The sequence below is a fragment of the Callithrix jacchus genome, chromosome 14 (genome assembly GCF_049354715.1).
Source record: "Callithrix jacchus isolate 240 chromosome 14, calJac240_pri, whole genome shotgun sequence".
Lineage (NCBI taxonomy): Eukaryota > Metazoa > Chordata > Mammalia > Primates > Cebidae > Callithrix > Callithrix jacchus.
Genome location: NC_133515.1, coordinates 67,154,945 through 67,173,867, shown reverse-complemented (window position 1 = coordinate 67,173,867; position 18,923 = coordinate 67,154,945). Strand labels below are relative to the sequence as shown.

General features: G+C 45.1%; 1 protein-coding gene and 1 long non-coding RNA gene across 2 annotated transcripts in view; one reads left to right on the top strand and one right to left on the bottom strand.

The window, feature by feature from the left end:
* The window catches only part of KCNK12 (potassium two pore domain channel subfamily K member 12), a 57,375-nt gene extending 52,044 nt beyond the window's left edge, over positions 1-5,331 (bottom strand). The window contains exon 1 of the mRNA XM_035272618.3: positions 4,317-5,331. Coding sequence (XP_035128509.1) covers positions 4,317-4,707 — 391 coding nt within the window. The 5' untranslated portion in view covers positions 4,708-5,331. The remainder of the gene's footprint in view (positions 1-4,316) is intronic.
* LOC118147332 (uncharacterized) overlaps positions 4,511-18,923 on the top strand; it is a 30,186-nt gene continuing 15,773 nt past the window's right edge. The window contains exons 1-2 of the long non-coding RNA XR_004733619.3: positions 4,511-4,614; positions 13,265-13,398. This is a non-coding gene — a long non-coding RNA (uncharacterized LOC118147332). The remainder of the gene's footprint in view (positions 4,615-13,264; positions 13,399-18,923) is intronic.

Sequence of the window (18,923 nt, the reverse complement as noted above, 5' to 3'; positions counted from 1 at the left end):
AGGATGTGAGGTGATGAGTTAATTTTCTTTGGATTGTTTGGAATATCTCTGAGCTGGAATATTGCCTTCAAGAATATTGTTTCATGCTAAAAGAACACAGACACTATCTCTGTCTTTAGGAGTTCTTAGAATCACAGGACGTGTAGACGACAAGGCCAAGGCCACACATGCATAGATGAGTGATGGTTGTCTTAGATGTTTGTTAATTGGGGGAATGAATATATGAATACATTCACATTAAAACGAACTTGATTTCAACCCCTAGGGAATATGTCACATAGCATAAATTGGAGAAATAATAATTACCCAGGATTTCAGTTCAGTATAAGCAATCAGTATGAATAATTTGGACTACAAAGTGGATTTTTATTTTGCTTGAGTTATTCAGATTAACTTTCTACACAGCCTAAACGACTGCTGAATAATCACACTGCTGAAAATTTTCCACTGGTACTGCACTGTGTAGACACACGTGTATCTACACGATAGCAAACTGCCCAGCTGTGGATACAGGACCCTGTTCAAACCAAATGTCAGGATAAACATTCTACATCATCATAGCGTTCCATGTAACCTTGAGTACACACAGCCATACCTGAACCTTTCATTATATCTTTGACCAGGTGAAAGCCCATTCCTGCCCCTTCTTCCCCTCCTCTATAAACATGTGCTCTCAAGAGTGTGTGTGCCTTCATGCACACACACATGTGCACACATACACACACTGGTGCAAAAAAAGGGCAGAAAGCAAGTGACTTCTGTCCTTAGATCCCAGTTTGCCAGAAGTTCTTTTACTTGTTCGTGCCTCATCTCTGCCCTTTACACTGGCTCTTGCCTAACTAGCTAAGACCTGCCAGATGCTTCTAACTTGTCTGACCTATAAGATCTATCTGATCCTTCAAGTTTTCTCTGGAGTTAATCAGTTGATGACCTGACCAATAGACCAGCAGACCAGTACCTGGCCTGGTTGGTCTCTCTCTCTCTCTCTCTCTCTCTCTCTCACACACACACACACACACACACACACACACCTCTCTCTCTCTCTTTTTCTCACTCAGACAGACAGACACATACCTTTATTAAATACCTTAGTTTCAAACAAGAATGTTCCCACCAATTATATGCATGAAATTGGTGGATATTGCACAACTTAGTTTCTGGACCTAGCTGAACCCTTCATTAACTGTGTGACCATTGACAAGTCCCCTAAACCTGTTGCCAAATGAGATTGGGCCAAAGGTCCCTTTCTTGTTCTAATCCTCTTCAGTGAGGATGGCGAAGATATGTTGCTCATAAATGCTGCGATTCAGCTGCCCATGTTGGAATATGCCTTAATCTTTGCCACGTAGAATAAGCTTTAACCTTTCAAAATACAGCCTGATACACACAATCATGTTATGGAATGAATGGAAGGGAAGATTTTCTACACTAAAGTCTAGATGAATATAGCTGGGTCTACACAACACACACACACACACACACACACACACACCCTTTTGATTAGGCAGTATACATAGCTGAACCAAATCATTTTGTTCCCTTGAATTCCATAGCACTGTGTGAACCATATACACTGTGATACCCACTCATCAAATAAAACTGAGTATGTGCTAATTTTCCTCTTCATTGGATAAAGAGGCAGATTAAGAATCCTGACTGCCCATTGTGGACTGAGCTTTGGCTCCCTGATCTGTTGAACCCATAAAAGCATCAATGATAATAATAATAATAATTGTCTCTGAAGATTCAGGCCATTTAAGAGAAAGGAACTATGTAAGCAGAAGAGAAACTGACCTGTGGAGATCTTTACTTAAATCTTAGCCAAGTGCATTTTGCAAAGAGAAAGCTGAAATGCCAATTACTCTACTTGGAGATTCAGCAGAACTTATCTGTCTGATGGAAGTGACCAATTTGAACCACTGACCCCAGCAGGGTGATAACCAGCAGAGACCCTGCTACCTGTGTGGCTGTCTTGGCATTCTCACAGAGGGCTAGTTCAATCCTGAGCTGTATACGTGCTGGTTTGAATGTTTCCCTGCAGATTTTGGAAGCAACATGCTGGGTCACTCGAAACATAACCACTTGCTTCAGTGTAGCCCTCCTACATTGCTTGCCTACATCTGCAAACACAAATCAAGAAAGAGAATATAGTTCCCTTCCACTTGACTGAAGAACAGCCAATCCTGCCAGTAGACTAAAGGCTGGGGCATGGAACAATTTCCCAACACACTGACTTGATTTTGTGCAAACTGCTGAAAGAGAAGCTTTAGAAGCTGTGGCTGGGCTCAGAATCAGTGCCTCCTAAGAGGCCCCAAACGACAGATTGATGGAGCTCATCAGAGACCACAGGTCATTGGAATGGGGCCTTATTTGGATGGACTCATGGCCCAAAAACGAAAGGGACACTGGCAACAGCTTCCCCTTTAGCCTGTGGGTTCCATTAGGAAGCCGGAACATGTCACTGGAAAAAAAAATGCTGTGACCACCCAGTATGTGCATAGGTGCCTCTAGGTAGAAGAAAGGGAAAGGCCGTGTTTACAAAACGAAGAGCGTAAGTCAACAATGAGCTATGGATGCATGATGTCATCCTCCAGGACTAAGCATCCTTAGTACTTTTAAAGCACTTAAAAAAAAAAAAAAGAAAGAAAGAAAAAACTCTAGTTGCTATAGCAACTTGATGCAGCTCTTAAAAGGGGATTTTTTTTGAGGGGGTCATTTTATGTCTTCTATCACCATAACAACATGATATAGCTTTTTAAAGAGTATTTTTATCCAATTTGTGTGTGCTTTGGACTTGGGCCATATTTGCCTTTTCTATTTAAAATAATCAGATCAAGCATGACACATGAAAAATCATTGAAGGCAAGGAAGTGCTTTCATAGACTATACATATACACTTAGACATCTCTAGCTGCTCATATGCTGCACATGGAGGCAGCCTCTCTCCCTGCCTCCAAGCAGCCATCTGCCATGGCTTACCCTGGTCAGTTACAGTCCATGCTTCTGTCTATGAACTGGCATACTAAACCACTCCAGAAGGTGTGTCTTTGAAATCCCTCACTTCTCAGCCCAGCAAATCCAGCCCCCTCCTCCAAAACTGCACAGCAGGAGACAGTGCCTTGGGGTGACTAGAGGTGTGACCAGCCAAGTGCCTTCTTCCATCTTGGGCTTCAAAGCAGGAGTGGGGGACACACACAGCTTTGTCAAGGTAATAAGCCTCTATTTCTGCTGCATTCCATACAGGTGAGTAACTGAGGGTGGGAGCTTTGTTTCACATGACACCCAGGGCCCAGGGAAAGTGGGGGATGGGGAAAGTGAGTGAGAGGAGAGGAAAAAAAGAGGAAGGAAGGGGTGGATGGAGAGCAATGGTGGCTCCAGAATTTCTCCACAGCAGCTCAGAGGCAGCAATCTGGCCACAGAGAGAGGGGTGGGGGCTTGAAGGACTATTTACACAGCATTCTTATAAGGTTGAGAAAACATGAACTGTTTATATCCCAAAAAAGGGAGAAGAGATGATGGAAAGAATAGGGGAACTATCCCTGCTCCCAGCTACCCTTTGCTACCATTAATGGTTGGAAAAAGTGGCAAGGGATCAAGGAAAAGGTCAAGAAATTGGAGAAGAGGCTGGGAGTTGGGGGAGAGCAGAAGGAAGGGAGGCAGAACAGCAGCAGCTGAAGTCCTGGCTTCAGGCTAACGGGCTTTACTTTAGGGGGTGCGTGGGGGGGGGGCGGTATAGATTATAGGAGTAGCAGGTGGGAAGGAGATCTAGGGAAAGTGATTCTGGGGCAAGTGGTCCCCGCTCTCCAGGGTAAAGGAGTTAGAGGCCACTGGAGGGGGGAAACATAGGGTAAAAGAAGAAAGAGGGAGAGACTATGAAAAGAAATAAAAGCACTGAGGGTGGAGGGAGAAGGGGCTTTTGAGATAATCCTGGGGAGGAAACTGAGGCCCAGGGGTTGTGGATGGAAAATAAAAAAGAACCCGTAGCCCTTGGCAGGTATTTTTAGAGGAGAAAACGGAGGCTCACAGAGGTCAGGTCACGGAGCCTGACAGTGTCGGAGCGCAGGCGGTCCGGGCTCTCTCCATTCAGCCACACTGCCAGGCGGGTGAGCGCCAGAGGTGGGCTTTTCTCCCGCACCGAAAGCGGGGAAAGAGAGAGGGCGGGGGCGGGCGGAGAAAAGAGGGCGAGACAAAAGTAGGCAAAGGGACACTACAAGGGAAGGGCGAGCCGAAGGACGCGGACTGAGCGGCCGAGCAGCGGAAAGGGCGGCAGGTGAAAGGCACCGAGAGGAAAGACGCGCGGGGGGCGCGCCGCTCACCTATGGTTGACACCACGGTGCCCACGAAGTAGAAGGCGCCCGGGAAGTCCCAGCGCGGGCGCAGCGCGTCGGCGCGGACGCCGGCGGCCAGCGCGGCCTCGTAGTGCCGGAGAAAGGCGCGCAGCTCCGGCTCGGCCACGCCGTGCGCAGCGCTGAAGTTGCGCAGCGTGGCGCCCCAGCGCGCCCGCGCCTCCGCCTCGCCGGGGCTCTCGAGAGCTGAGAAGACTGTAGCACCCGCCACCAGGTAGAGGCCGATGAGCGCCGCCAGCAGCACGAAGCGGCCGGTGTCCTCGTTGAGGTGCGAGCGGCGGCAGCAGCAGCAGCAGCAGGAGGGGCGCGGCAGGCGGCGGCGGCTACGGCGGGGCGGGGGCCGGGGGCTGCGGGAGGACATGGTCCGGAGCTCAGCCCCGGGGCCGAGGCGGCGCTCGGGGCCCGGGCCGCGACATCCCCCCGGCGGGAGCAGGAGCGTGAGGATGGTGGCCAGGGGTCCGGGGCCGCCGCGGAGCCCCTCGCCGCCTTCCCAGAGCCCGGACGGAGGGGCGCCTCCGCCTCCTCCCGAGCGCTCAGGCCACACGCGAGTCCCGCGGCCCAGCGGGTGCCCGAGCAGGGGCGCTTCTCTCCGCGCCCCGACGCCTCGCAGGCTCCCGCGGCTCCTTACCCGCCGCCCTCGGGCGCGGGGCTCCGCAGCTAGGCCCCTGCCGCCCCGTGGCCGGCGTTCGCGGGGCCCCGGGCCTCATACTCCTCTCCAGACAGGCCGCGGGCTGCGGGCGGGGTGGGCCGTGGAGCCCGGGCGCCTAGGACCGGGATACTGCAGCCAGGCACGGAGAGAGCCCCTGGGGGCGTCCCATGAGTCGTTCGGGCTCGGCGGCTCCTATGTGCGGGCTGCGCGGGCAGTCCTGCTCCCGCCCCCGGAGGTGAGCAGGCGGCGTCGGCTTCGGAGCCTCGGAGCCGAGCGGAGTCCGGGGAAGCGCTCCTTTCTCAGCTCTAGCCGAAGAGCCGCCCGGCAGGGAGAGGCGGAGTCACTGGCGCCCGGGGCGGGGTGTTGGGGAGGGGTGGGTAGGGACGGGAGGGAGGGGGTGGAGAGTTGGGCTGCTGCGACGCCTCCCGGTGGCTCTCGTGGCACTGATGCGGGGCACCGGAGCAGGTGTCCGACTGCGGTGCTGGCTACCACCCCGCCGGGGAACCTCGTCTTGCCCCTCCCTGCGCTTCTCCTCCGGAGTCCCTCCCTTATCTCAAGCCGCGGTGAAACTTTGCTTAACTTGGTGATGCTCCGAGGTCTCCAGGGCTGGGGGCCGCGCGACGCGAATCCTCTACACTGGGCTCTCGGGCTCTAGTCCGAAGTTTAAGTTCCCCCTTCGCTAACTCCTTTGCTCTGGATAGAACCGCGGCTCCAGGAAGCAGCGGGTTCCATTGGAAACCGGGAAGCGGGGAGAGGCGATCCCTGGGCTCCGAGCGACCCGGGAACGAGGACGTTTGCTCCCCCTCCCGACCGAGCGGGTGGCCGGCGTCAGCACCGCGGACAGCGCATCGGTGCGGCAGCTGCGGGCAGGCGCGCTCAGCTAGGGTCGCAAGGGTCCGAGGCCAGGGCGAGGCTGCTCACCCCGATGCGCTGTGCTCCTCAAACCCTCCCTGTTTTCCCTTCTACCTCCCGTGTGCACCCCCCACCCGCCACCCGAGGCAGGTGCGGTCGCTGAAGCAGGCTGCTGACAGGGCGGGGACGCTGCGGAATAGAGACGGGGGAGGAGTCAAGCGCGGGTGGGGGACCAAGGTGCCACGGGAGGAGAAAGCGCCCAGGCCCGGGGACTGCCGGGCTCCTCTCGCCACCCCAGCTCACCTCCTCTCTAGCCCGGGGCGGGAAATAAGACCCTGGCTGCGGTAGAGAGTAGTGGAATAGAGGAGGTGTAGGGGAAGCTCCAGTAGCAGCTCCCCTGAGGCCAGCGCGGGGGCTATGGAACGCCCCGGGGAAATGGTCGCCCCCTACGCCCCACCGCGGCAGGAAAAGACTGCAGATGCCCCGCGCGGCTGCGGGCGCTTCTCTGCTGGGCACAAGCAGGCTTTGCCGGGGCCACAAAGTTCTGGCGAGCAACACCCTCAGTATAGGCAGAAAATCATCCTCTTCGGGCAACCAGCTCCTTCCCTGTCCTCCCCCTTACTATAGACTGCAGGAAGAAGGACCCTGGTGATGATATGATGGCAGAAAATAAAAATAATAATGATGACAGTGCCTAGATATCCCAGGTGGGTCAGCCGTGGCAAAATGCAGACTCCTGTCCGCTGCCTCCCCCCAACCCCCACTCCCGCCCCTGCCCCCACCCATTTCTAATCCGGGGCTGTCTGGCTTCCAGAATAGGACGTATTCCAGGCTAAAGTCAACCCAAAGGGGTGGCAGCAGCGCCAGTCAATTATGGGTCACAGTACTAAAAGTGTTCCCTCCACTACTCACTGAGCATTTCACACCTTTGAAACCAGGGCCGGTCATAGAATGAGAGGTGGGCTCCAGGACAGGAAAACTGCCCAAAGCTGAAAGGCATCTGACTTGGGATGTTGATTGTCCCAAACCAGGGGGCTTTGGAGATTCGGTGTTCCCAGATATGCTGCTCCAGTTTATAGATGGAGCCAAGTACGCTTTCCTCTGTATTATGGAGAGGTGGGTAGAAACTCCACCACCACCATATCAGAACTAGGCTTCCTCGCTGGATGGCATGTGGCTAGTTTTGCAGGGCTCTCCTTAGAATGGCACAAGGGTGTCTCTTTGTGAGGGGGAGAATATCTTATCCACCAAGAAAGCTGAACCAACCTCTTTTCTGGAGCACAGTACAAGGTGTATACAAACACAAAATTGAGTTATTGCAGACTATTGTTATTGCCAAAACCAAGTCACCTCTTTCTCCAAGGCTTTGCCTCCCCTGGACTCTCCACAGATGCTGCCCTAGGCCCTGTTCCCCCAGTAACCCCATTCTTATAGCTTCAGCACACAGTGAGGACAGCCCTGTCATGGACCTCTGGGGCTGGATTCCACTTGGCTGGTCAGCTCTTGACAAAAGCCCTGAGAAGTGTCATTCTAGGAGTTGTCCTGGAGACTCCAGATGTAACTGAAGGGCATTGCCAGGCTTCTCAGAGGCTGTCTTTGCCCAGACTCCCCAAGCAGAGACAGGGTGCTTCGCTGCAGTGTTCCCTGCCTCTGGGACCAGTTCCTTGCCCAGTTGGCAGAAGGCCTGTCTTGTCCTCCAACTTGCTATTTTAGCTTGATTAGCAGCAAATTTCTGGCATCTATCTCAGCTCCGAATGACCTAATCAATTTATGTAATAGGGAAATGATGAGTTCCCTGCACACAGGCACAGGATTTTTAGGGAACCAGCCCCGTGATGAATGCGGTGTTTGCCCACTAAATCAATGTTTAAGCTACTGACTTCCAGCTGGCTATGCTCAAAACTTTTATCCCAGTCCTGAATTGCTGCAACAGACACCCAAGGATGAGGGCTTGCTTAGCATCTCCTCACTTAGGTCCGTCCTGCCTGCACCTGCCAGTCATCACTGTGATCATGCCCATCTGATCTGATCATGTGATTGATGTATCAAAACTACAGTCTCCAATGTCCCCTAAAGCTATAAAAACGTAGTCTTTAAACCTTGAGGCTGCCATTCAAAGACCTTGATGAGGTGATTTCTAACAAATCATTCCAGCCTCACCTTCTATTAACTTTTACTTATTCTCCAAGTACTCTATATCCAGCCCAATCACTAGGCCTTTACTTGTGCTGTGGCCGCTACTAGAGCACCATCTTCTCTCTTCTCTCCAACTCTTACAAAAACCAGCTCAACTCCGATTAGACATTTTTTCCAGAAAGTTTTTCCTTTGTAGGATATTTTGAGCCAATCACTTCAATGCCACCTTTTCAACTCCATGATTATTTAATCTGCTATGCATGCAAAAATTTCTGATAAGACATGCAAATAGGTACAGCCTCTCTGTCTTTCTCTTTTCTGTCTCTCTCTCTGTCTTTCTGCCATATATATATATTACATAAACATAATATAGGAGTGTTAGCCAAGAAAATTAGGTAAGGTCAAATGCAACCAATTGACAACTCCAGTCCTAGGTATATACCCAAGAAGATAAGCAAAAATGTACCTTCACAAAAACTTGTACATGAATATTCATAGCAGGACCATTCATAATAGCCAAAAAGTAGAAAGCAATGAACCTATAAGTCCATTAACTGATTAATAATAAACACAATGTAGTATATTTATACAATGACATATTTGGCAAGAAGAAGGAGTAAGTACTAATATATACTACAACGTGCATAAATCTTGAAAGCATACTAAATAAGACGCCAGTCACAAAGGATCATATAGTGTATGATTCCATTTGTATAAAATGTCCAGAATAAAAAATCTATAAAGACAAAGCAACTTAGCAGATGCTTAGGGATAGGGGTTCAGGAAAAGGGGAGTGTCTGCTAATAGGGATGGAGTTTCTTTTGGAAGTAAAATTGTTCTAAAGTTGATTGTGGTGATGATTGTTCAGCTCTGTAAATATACTAAAAAGCATTAAATTATATATTTTATTTTTTGTTAATCAATGAGAGCTTGTGATGTTGCTCAGGTTGGCCTTGAACTCATGGCCTCGCCTCCTCAAGCACCAGGACAACTGGCTGGAGCCAGCACGGCCTCCTAACTTGTACATTTTAAATGAATGAATTGTATGGTATGTGAATTATATCTCAATAAAGCTGTTAAATACAATGATGTGAATTGAGATAATCTTTATTCAAAAAATTGAAATAAAAAGGAATTTATCTCAAGGAAAATTATTTCTTTTAGAAATGAGAAAATTTGAAACAATTTAATTGTATTATAGAGAAAATTATGAAATTAAATTTGAATAAAGGAGTTTTCTCCAGAATACTTTCTTTTAAAAATGAATCTGTGATGGTAAAATTTGGGTGACAAGTTTTGCATTCTAAGTAGTAGCAGATTCAAAATGTTCTGGTTGCCTTCAAACCTCTTTGATCTTCTTGTTCTCAGAACTCCTCTGGTACTCATTGTCTGTATTACTTATTGGCAATTAACCAGATACTATTTTTTAATCTGGAGAAGATGATTATCTCTATCCTGCGAAGCGTCACTTGAGTGGCCTTCTTAGTAAAATAAATAGAGCAACCTCCTCCCCCCATTCTCCTAGAATTAGGGTTTTATAAAATCTTTTATGTTTTAAGTCGGTTAGCAAATGTTTCCTTCCACCATGTTTCACAGAGCTGGTAGCTGGGGAGGAGTGAACCAGTTTTACCCAGAGCCTTCCAGAATGGAAGGGAAAGACATCTGATTTGTCTTCCCTCAATTTAATTAAGGTCAAGGAGTCTTGTTGAGGAAAGCATGGGGGGAGTCTGGTCATAGCCTAGGAGCTGGGAGAAAGGCCCCTTGAAATAAAATTATTCTGAGGAAGCAGGAGGCCTAGACAAGGGTCTAAGTGCTTTGGTGACAGGATGTAATGGATGCTGGATGCCCTTGTAGTTCAATCTCCCTAGAACTGTGTGGGATTTGAAGACAAGGGTTGAACCTGGACTTGTGACCTGAGAAGACAGTATAGTCTTGGTGCCTAAAGTGGTTCCTTATGATAAAGCGCATCTTGAGTGGTGATAGTCAAGAAATGTCTCGAATGGTGCAGCAGCATTTAACAATAACGTTTGTAATAGCACTTATAATACTGTCCTCCTTTTCTTCCCAATTGGCATTTGAAAGATGGGGTTCCTGTTGGACTGAAAAAAACATGGGTAACATGCCTCTATTTCCATATTGCTCTTGTGTCTAGATGTTCTATCCATTATTTAAAGTGAAATATTGAGGTCTCCAACTACATGAGTGAAACTATCTAGTTCTCTCTTCAAATACATCAGTGCTGGTGTTATATAGTTTGAGGCTCTGTTGTTTGCTGCATATATGTTACAATTGTTATGGCTTCTTGAGGAATTTACCCTTTTGTTAGTAGAGATGGTGTCTGATTTACAATAGTTTGACTTACAATTTTTTGACTTTACAATGGTGTAAAACCACTGCACTTTTGACTTACTGAGTAGTACTCAATAAATTACATAAGATATTCAAAACTTTATTATAAAATAGGCTTTGTGTTAAATTATTTTGCCAAATTGTAAGCTAATATACATTTTGGACTTATGATATTTTCAACTAATGATATGAATAGGAAAGAATTTATCCCAAGGAAAATAATTTCTTTAAAATAAAAAAATAGAAAAGTTAGAAACAATTTAACTGTGCCATAGAGAAAATAGTGAAATTAAATTTGGATTTACCCCCATCATAAATTGGGGAGCATCTGTATATTATGTCCTTTTTTTGTCTCTTATTATAATTTTTCTTTTTGAGACAGGGTCTCTCTCTGTTGCCTAGACAGAAGTGCAGTGGCACAATTATAGGTTACTGCAACCTAAAACTCTTGGGCACAAGCAATCCTCCCACCTTTGCCTCCCAAGTAGCTGGGACTACAGGCACGCACCACCTTGCCTGGCTAATTTTCTTACTTTTCATAGAGATAGGGTCTCACTATATTGTCCAGGCTTGTTCTCTCAAAGTGCTAAGGTTACAGGCATGAGCCACCGCAACTGGCCTATGACAATTTTTGGCTTAAGGTATATTTTTTCTAATATTAGTATAACCTTCCAGCTCTCTTTTGGTTACTGCTTGCATGGAATATCTTTTTCCATTCTTTCATTTTCAACCTATTTGTTCTTAGATCTTAAGTGAGTCTCTTGTAAACAGCATATAGTTGGGTCATGAGACTCTTAAAACTCAACTTGTTAAAAATGTGTGATTGTTCAGCTGCTTTCTGGTTATTTCCAAATAACTGATTAACTCATGAAGAGATATTTATGGAGAAGCTACCAGGTACAAAGCAGTATACTATAAACTCTCTTCTCTCTCTCTCTCCCCCCCACCGTGTGTGTGTGTGTGTGTGTGTGTGTGTGTGTGTGTGTATGTGTGTGCGTGTGTGTGATAAACCTTGCTCTCCCTGCAAGAGCTTAGAGTCTGGCTGGGGTGATAAGAGGCACATGTATGAAGCAGTAGGGACTATGACATAGCAGATACAGTTAGGAGCTGACTGTGTGGTGCTGATCACGGGACGTCAGAGAAGGGAGCCTGTAGCAAGGGTTGCAGGAGTCAGAGGAAGCTTTGGATAGCAGGAAGCTTTGGATAGAGAAAGACTGGGAGCGAGACCTGAATGATAGTTAAGGTTTGGATTGACTAAAAGAGAGGGGCTATCCCCACCAGGATTATTGACCTGGGTGCAAGTATAGAAGCAAGAAAAAGCATATTGCATTCAAGGAACTATGGTGGGCTGATGTGGAGTATGGGTGAGAGGAGAGGGAAGAATCTCTTTGTTATAATCCAGGACCTCCATTGGTGGCCTCTCAGCCTTTCTGTACAACTTTAGGGCATAGACTAATTGACCCTGTGGAACCCAAAGGTGAGTTTTTTCCTTCCAGAATGAGAGTCAGATATATAATATAGGTTGACTCAGGCTCAATAAAGCCAATTTTATGGCAAACTTTCTTTCCCCATGAACATTGCCACACTGAAAGACATAAGCTATGTCTGCAGGGGATCAGGAAGACAAATTAGGAACATATTGGGTGTAAAGTTAGGGGCTCTGGTGTTAAAACCTCCCTGGGTTCAGTTGACACATCTGTCTTTGTGAAGAATGCACTATGTCATCTTTAAGTCACCATAATATTTGAGGATTAATGAAGCCACTGATTGCTGCCTGTTGATAGGGACTTTGGAAATGAAGACAGGAATCCTAGAGTGAAGAGGAGCCTTAAAGCTTTGAGGGCAACTCCTTATTTCCTAATCCTCTTGTCCAGAAAGTTGTGGGTTCCTTGTCTGAATGTCTCTATGGAGTCCTGTCTTCTAATGCTGAATCATTCTTTATTAAGAAGTGATTTTTAAAAAATTATTTTTAAATACCTATTTCAACTCTTTCTTATTTTAAAATATAATCTAGATTTTTTTGTTCTCTAGGTAAGGTCATATGTGAATTGATTTTGTCTCAAATGGATTTTGATATAACTTTTTAAGACTGTATAAGTAATACATAATTAAATTCTGATGTGACTTTTAAAAACTATAAAAAGTAATGCATAATTAACTTCAAATAATTGGAAAATTCAGGAAAGCTAAAAATAAGAAAACAAAAATTACACCCAATTCTATCCCATTATGCAGAGAAAATTACTGTTATCAATCATTTTAATGATTTTACTGCCTAGTTGGCTGACTCTGTCTATCCATATATACATACACATATTTGACTTTAGTAAAGTTGTAGGTTATTTTACATACTACTTTAAACTTACTTTTTTATTTAACATCATATATCATTCAAGACACCTTTCGATTTAAACATATTTGTTGAGCACCTACTATGTGCCAAGCACCTACTATGTCTCAAGGTACCTGAGATTGTCCAATGAACATAGAGCTCATATTACTTTTATGTCAATAAACACATACAAAGTATCATTTGTTGGCCTAGTGTCTTCTAAAATAAAGTGGTAGCTGAATTTCTGATTGGTAGGTATTGCTGGATTTTTAAGGTTTCCTACTCTTCCCTCTTCTCGTCTTTAGTTCATCATTCTTTTTTTCTCTCATTAAAATATCAGCAAATGTTTGAGTTTGGCTTCTCAATGAGACTTCTAGTTTCCACCCAAATCTTTGTTCAACCTCTTTTTTAGCAACAGAACACCCATTTTATTTGAGATGTCGCTGTGACCAGTTAAAAGACCCTATTTTCCATTCTCCCTTATAAGGTGAAACTGTATTTTTAAGTTTTAGCAAAATATTATGTGGAAATTCCAGGAAGGCTGCATAAAGGAAGCTAATTCCTTTCCACCATTTCTCCTTCCTCCATCATGCTTCCTAGAATATGGATGTGATGACCAGGACACCAGCTGCCATCTGGAGTCATGAGGTGACTTTGAGGATGGAAGCCACAGTGTGAAGGAGCAAGTTCCTGCTTGAATAAGTCTGAGACTGGAATTTAGACCTTCAAATATGGTGAGACAATCAACAGGCCCGACCTTCATTTGCTTACAGTTGTTCCTCTCATTTCCTGATCTCCCCTCTTCTTCAGGTGTTTTGTTTGTACCTTGTGTTCTCATCATGGTTGACTTTCCTGTGGGATTTCCCCTCCATTTGGTTCCTCCATACTCTTGCAGTTGAGAGAGAAGAAATGTCAATAACTTTTCTAATCCAAAGCCAACAGGCTGTCAGAACCAAGAACAAAAACACAGCAAGGGAGGAGGGTTTAGGAGAAAGACGCTACGAGCTATGAGCTAATATCTCATCATTTGAAAGAGTCAGGAATCTAAGAATATTGAACTAATCTTTTTAGAGAGCGCATTTGTTTTAGCTAGGCAACACTAAAAAGGGGATGAGACCCAGAGGAGGAAAGAATGGAAGGTGTCATTGAAGAGTACATAGATTATGGAAGCTATGATTTTTATATTTATTATATAAATTCTCATTTATTAACTTGCCTGAGGGTTGCAAAATGTGCAAAGATGAGATTTGTTCATTAGACATTAAGTAAAACTGAATGCTGAAAATGTATCATAGCAGAGAACATGATGTTTGATATAAAGAAATGCATAGGAAACTTGGGTAACTGTTTTACTTGCTAATAGCCCAGAAATGAGCATTGGTGGGAGGGGTGTGTAGTTGGGGATGGTGTCTGGAGGGGTAGCATTGATAGAGTTAGGTGTGGGGATGAGGTGGGGAGAAGAGTCTTGGGGATGTCGTTCCAGGTATTACATGAGTCAATCGGGCTTCTGGGGGAAGGAATGTTTCTTGTGAATAGAAGGTCTTAGCTATAGTTGAGCATATGGGTGTGATCAGTCAGTTTCCCTTCTTCTCCCTCCCTCCCTCACTCTCTTCCTTCCTTCTTCCTATATAACAAATATTTTTAAAACTACTTTATTCCAGGCACTGTGCCATTAAGAATCCTAACTCATTTAAAATTGCCTTTCTATTAATGACTGGGTAGGAGGGAGGGTGGGAGTACCATTAGGGGCTGTTGGAACAGCAGATAAGGAAGCTAAGGCCCAGAGGGGCAGTCAGAGATACTCACATAGTAGTGTATTTGCAATCTCCATCAACCCAACAGTCCCCTGGGCTAGCTGGCCTGGAAGTGGACTATATTTTACCTCCTTATAGTCCTGGAGCCTCCTGCCTACAAGTTCCCTGGGGCTCTTTATTGAATATGCAGGCCTTTCTGTTCAACGTATTCAGCAACTCAGAGCCTTATAGTAGAACAATTGGAGGAGAATTGTCAGATGGAGATGAGGGAGAATGAAAGGGGAGACAGAAAACAAAAGCTGGAGAAAAGAACAGCTCAAGAAAGGTTTGCTGGAAAGTTCAAATTTTTCCATGCATACTGAACAAGAAGAAAAGTGCTGAATAAATGCACTCTTAGACATTGATTACAGTCTGAGTGAGGCTGTCTCATTACATGAGCCCTCATTATGTTATACTTAAAAAGCATAATATGGTGTAACCTGAGGGTAATAAGCCAGCCAAAGCACTTGCAGAATTCACCCTGGGAGCTACAGCCACCCTTGGCATTCTTCATAAACAGATTTTTATCAGGAGAAAACCCCTCAGGCTGGGGTGGAGGAGGCCCCCCTCCCCACTCCGAGAGAAAATGCCAGGATTCGAGTGACTCTCTCCTCTCTTCTCAATTCTCTTAACGGAAGCTACACCTCAAAGGGCCTCAGGTTCATTGAAAGGATCCCAGTTTGGTTTGCTCATTTATTTCTCCATCAAGTATTATAGAACACCAACTATATGCCAGACATGTGGCTAGGTGCTGGATACAAGAGCCACAACTGACTTGGTGTCTGCCTTCATTGAGCTTCAGGATCAAAAATTACACAAGTCAATGAAAAATGACCGTGGTAACAATGGCTATGAAGAAAGATTATATTGTTTCAGAAGACGCATATAGGGAGATTTGATGTAGGCAGGGCTGAGACAGGTAGGCATTCACCAGGAAAAGGGTGGGTGAATGCCAGAGGGCAGTTGTGCACAGGGAATGGATGCCAAGGCTGTTGGCAGGAGGAGAGAACTACGGAAGACCACTGTGGGAGTATTTGGGGCTGGCAGAGGCCTGATCCTACAGGGCTTTGGAAGCTCTGTTACTGGAAAGGGGTCCCAATCTAGACCCCAAAAGAGGGTCGTTGGATCTCATGCAAGAAAGAATTCAGGGCAAGTCTACAGACTAAAGTGAAAGTAAGTTTATTCAGAAAGTTAAAGAATAAAGAATGGTTACTCCTTAGACAGAGCACCCCAGAGACAGGTTGCCATTTTTATGGTTATTTCTTGATTATATGCTAAACAATGGGTGAATTATTCATGTCTCCCCTTTTTAGACTATATCGGGTAACTTCCTGATGATGCCATAGCATATGTAAATTGTCAGGGCACTCATGGGAATGTAGCAGTGAGGACGACCAGAGGTCATGTTGTCACCATCTTGGTTTGGTGAGTTTTAACCAGCTTTACTGCAAGCTGTTTTATCAGCAAGGTCTTTATCACCTGTATCTTGTGCTGATGTTCTATCTCAACCTGTGACTTAGAATGCCTGTCTGGGAATGTAGCCCACTAGGTTTCAGCCTCATTTTATGAAGCTCCTATTCAAGATGGAGTTGCTCTGGTTCCAACACATCTGACAGCTGCATAAGAATTCTTACGAAAAAGGGGAAATCATGGTGTTCTAAGCAGAGGGTGATGGACTCACCAGCTCCTTCTGCCTCTCCCAAGGTCTCATTGCATGTCAAGAGAAGCCTGTTCAGAGTCCTGACTCCCTCTCTCTTGCACTTGCCCCATCTAGGGATACCCACTGCCATTCATTCAGCCTTAGAAATTACTCTCAAATGGATGTTTCCTGCTTCCTGAGCCCACTGCCTCTGCCAGAGTGGGAGGCCTAGCCTTTCCAACCCTAGATTGCTGCATCCTTCTGTTCCTCCACTTAACAGTCTTCCCTTTGCAACCCACCCTCCATGGCTGGTTTCCTTCCTAAAATGCACACCGACCTTTGCCTGGCTCCCCAGAGCCTACAGAAGAAATCCTAGTCTCATTTAAAAAGCCCCCCAATGCTCTGCTCCTTCTGACCTAACTTACCTGTTGCCTTATCTCCTTTCTCCCCATATTCTTCCTACCTTCCCTGTACATCTGATGCTATAGTCCCAAGGACCTTCTCAGCTTTCCCCAACCAACACATCATCTCTGCTATTCTGTCTTCCTAGAACGCCCGTCCTTCCCTCTTTTTACTGGAAAACTGTAACCATAATGGGTCCATTGTCTGATGTGAGGAGCAAGGCAATATACCAAGATACTGGGCTGCAGCAGAGACAAGAGATTTAATTGTAGAGTTACCCAAAAAAGATGAGAGGGCATCTCAAATCCATCTACCTGAAGAGTTTGGGGCTAGGATTTTTAAGGATTTTGGAATGGGCCAAAGTGTGGAGAACATGAATTGGTCAAATAGTGCAGGGAGAAGTCCTGGGACAGGGACTCTCATGCTAATTCCATTTCTTTGTAGGAGTCTTCAAACTGGCTGGCATCAGCTATTTTGCTGGAATTTGGGATCTGAAAAATATCTTAAGTGATCCTTTAAAAAAGCCTTATGATTCAAATATCAGAAATCTTCGTTATAGGAACAATGGGTACACAAATGATCAGGTATCTTGTGCTAGGAGACTTTTAGCAACAAGGAAGTGAGTCAAAGTACAGCCTAATTAACGCTTAATTTTAACAATATTTTTGTCCAGAATTTTTAACTATATGAGGATGGCTTTACCTCCTATTTCTCTAACAACATAGAAAAGGAAATGTTAGGACACCATCAGCTCTCCCAGGCAGGATAATTCTGCTGCTGCAGGTCCTTCTCCCTGGCTGGACTGAACCTCTGAGGGAAGATAGTCACATAGTACCTGGCCCATGGTGGATGCTCAAGAGATGATGATAGAAGAGGTCACATGTTATATGCTCTCATTTTTGTGAAATTTCCAGAATAAACAAATGTATAGAGACAGAAAATAGATTAGTGGTTGCCAGGGGATGGAGCAGGAGGGAACTGGAAAGTACGAGTATTGGAAATGGGTTTATAGCGTTGGTAAAAATCCGCACTGAGACAATGGATCACTCAGCAAGGCTAGTTTACTTCCTGCAGGAAGGGTGCAACCCGCCAGCGGTCTTGCCCCGAGAGCGTACCTGAACAGAGGAGACAGGGACATTTATAACTTTCATAACCTGATGCAATTGCCTTACTGCTGTGTCTAGTTCCATTGGTCAGAACAGGACCCTTACATTCTATGCTTGACCTGATTGGCTAAAAACTTGGAAATTTTCTAAAGAAGAAAAGGCAGAGGTGAATGAAAGAACAGAGAAGGTAACTTGAGGAATGCTTAGAGAAGTGATAACATTTTCAAATAAGGAAGGGGAATAAGGTATGACGTAAGACTTGCCTGGGCTCTTCCAGGCATGTAAGGGTGAATATCTGGGTTAAAGTGGAAGAACTAAGAACATGAGATGCACTTATTTCTTCATTATGATTAGCAGCTACTTTAAGATTATTAGCAAACATTAAAGTAAATTAACCTTTGAAGAAACTATGATTTATTCTTAATGAACTAAGAGGAAAGCCTGGAAGAGGAACCTTTTATTTATTCTTATTTTCTACAGTGAGGTTTCTTTCTTGGGCAATGAAAGTAGTTTGGAATTAGATAGGGGTGATGGTTGCCCAATATTGTGAATATACTAAAAACAATGGAATTGTATACTTTAAAATGGTTACAATGGTGGATTTTATGGTAGATGAATTTTATCTCAATATTTTTATTTTAAAAATGTTAAATAAAATTTATAGGAGGGCATTGATTGAGACCGAGCTCCTGCACTAGGCCCCTGTAGACCAAGCCAAAATGGAATGACTTGTGCTGAAGTCCCACATTATTAAAACGAAACTCAATTGTTTATCTTACCTTGCAAGAAATCAGAAGAAAGAGAGAGATAATAAGCAAATCCCCAAATAAGCTAGTGTTGGCCCTCATGATAAGGAAGTCCCCTCTTCTTTAACCCTGAGGAAAGGGACCTAAAGTATCCTGATGCTAACCAATCCACTTTTTGTTCCCAGTTTCTGATTTCCTCAGCGTTTTCTGCCTATAAAGCCAACGACCTCTACTCAGCTTATTGTAGCAATTTTCTAAATTTTTAGAGGAGATGTTGCCCCATTCATGAATTGTAAACAAAAGCCAATTCCATCATTTAACTAAATTTATTGTCATTTTGAATTTTGTCTTTTGACAGAAATGATGAAAAGATGAAGGGATAATAAAACTTTTTCTTATTTTCTAATTTGCTTTTATACCAGCTTTTTTTTGTTATTCCTCAGCTACTCCCCTATATGCAACCATTATAATCTAAATGAAAGTGTTTACTCAATCACGGACCACATCTGAATTATAATCAAACACCAATTAGCAGTCTCCGTATTGATGGTGTCTGTTGCTCTTGCTGTTTGT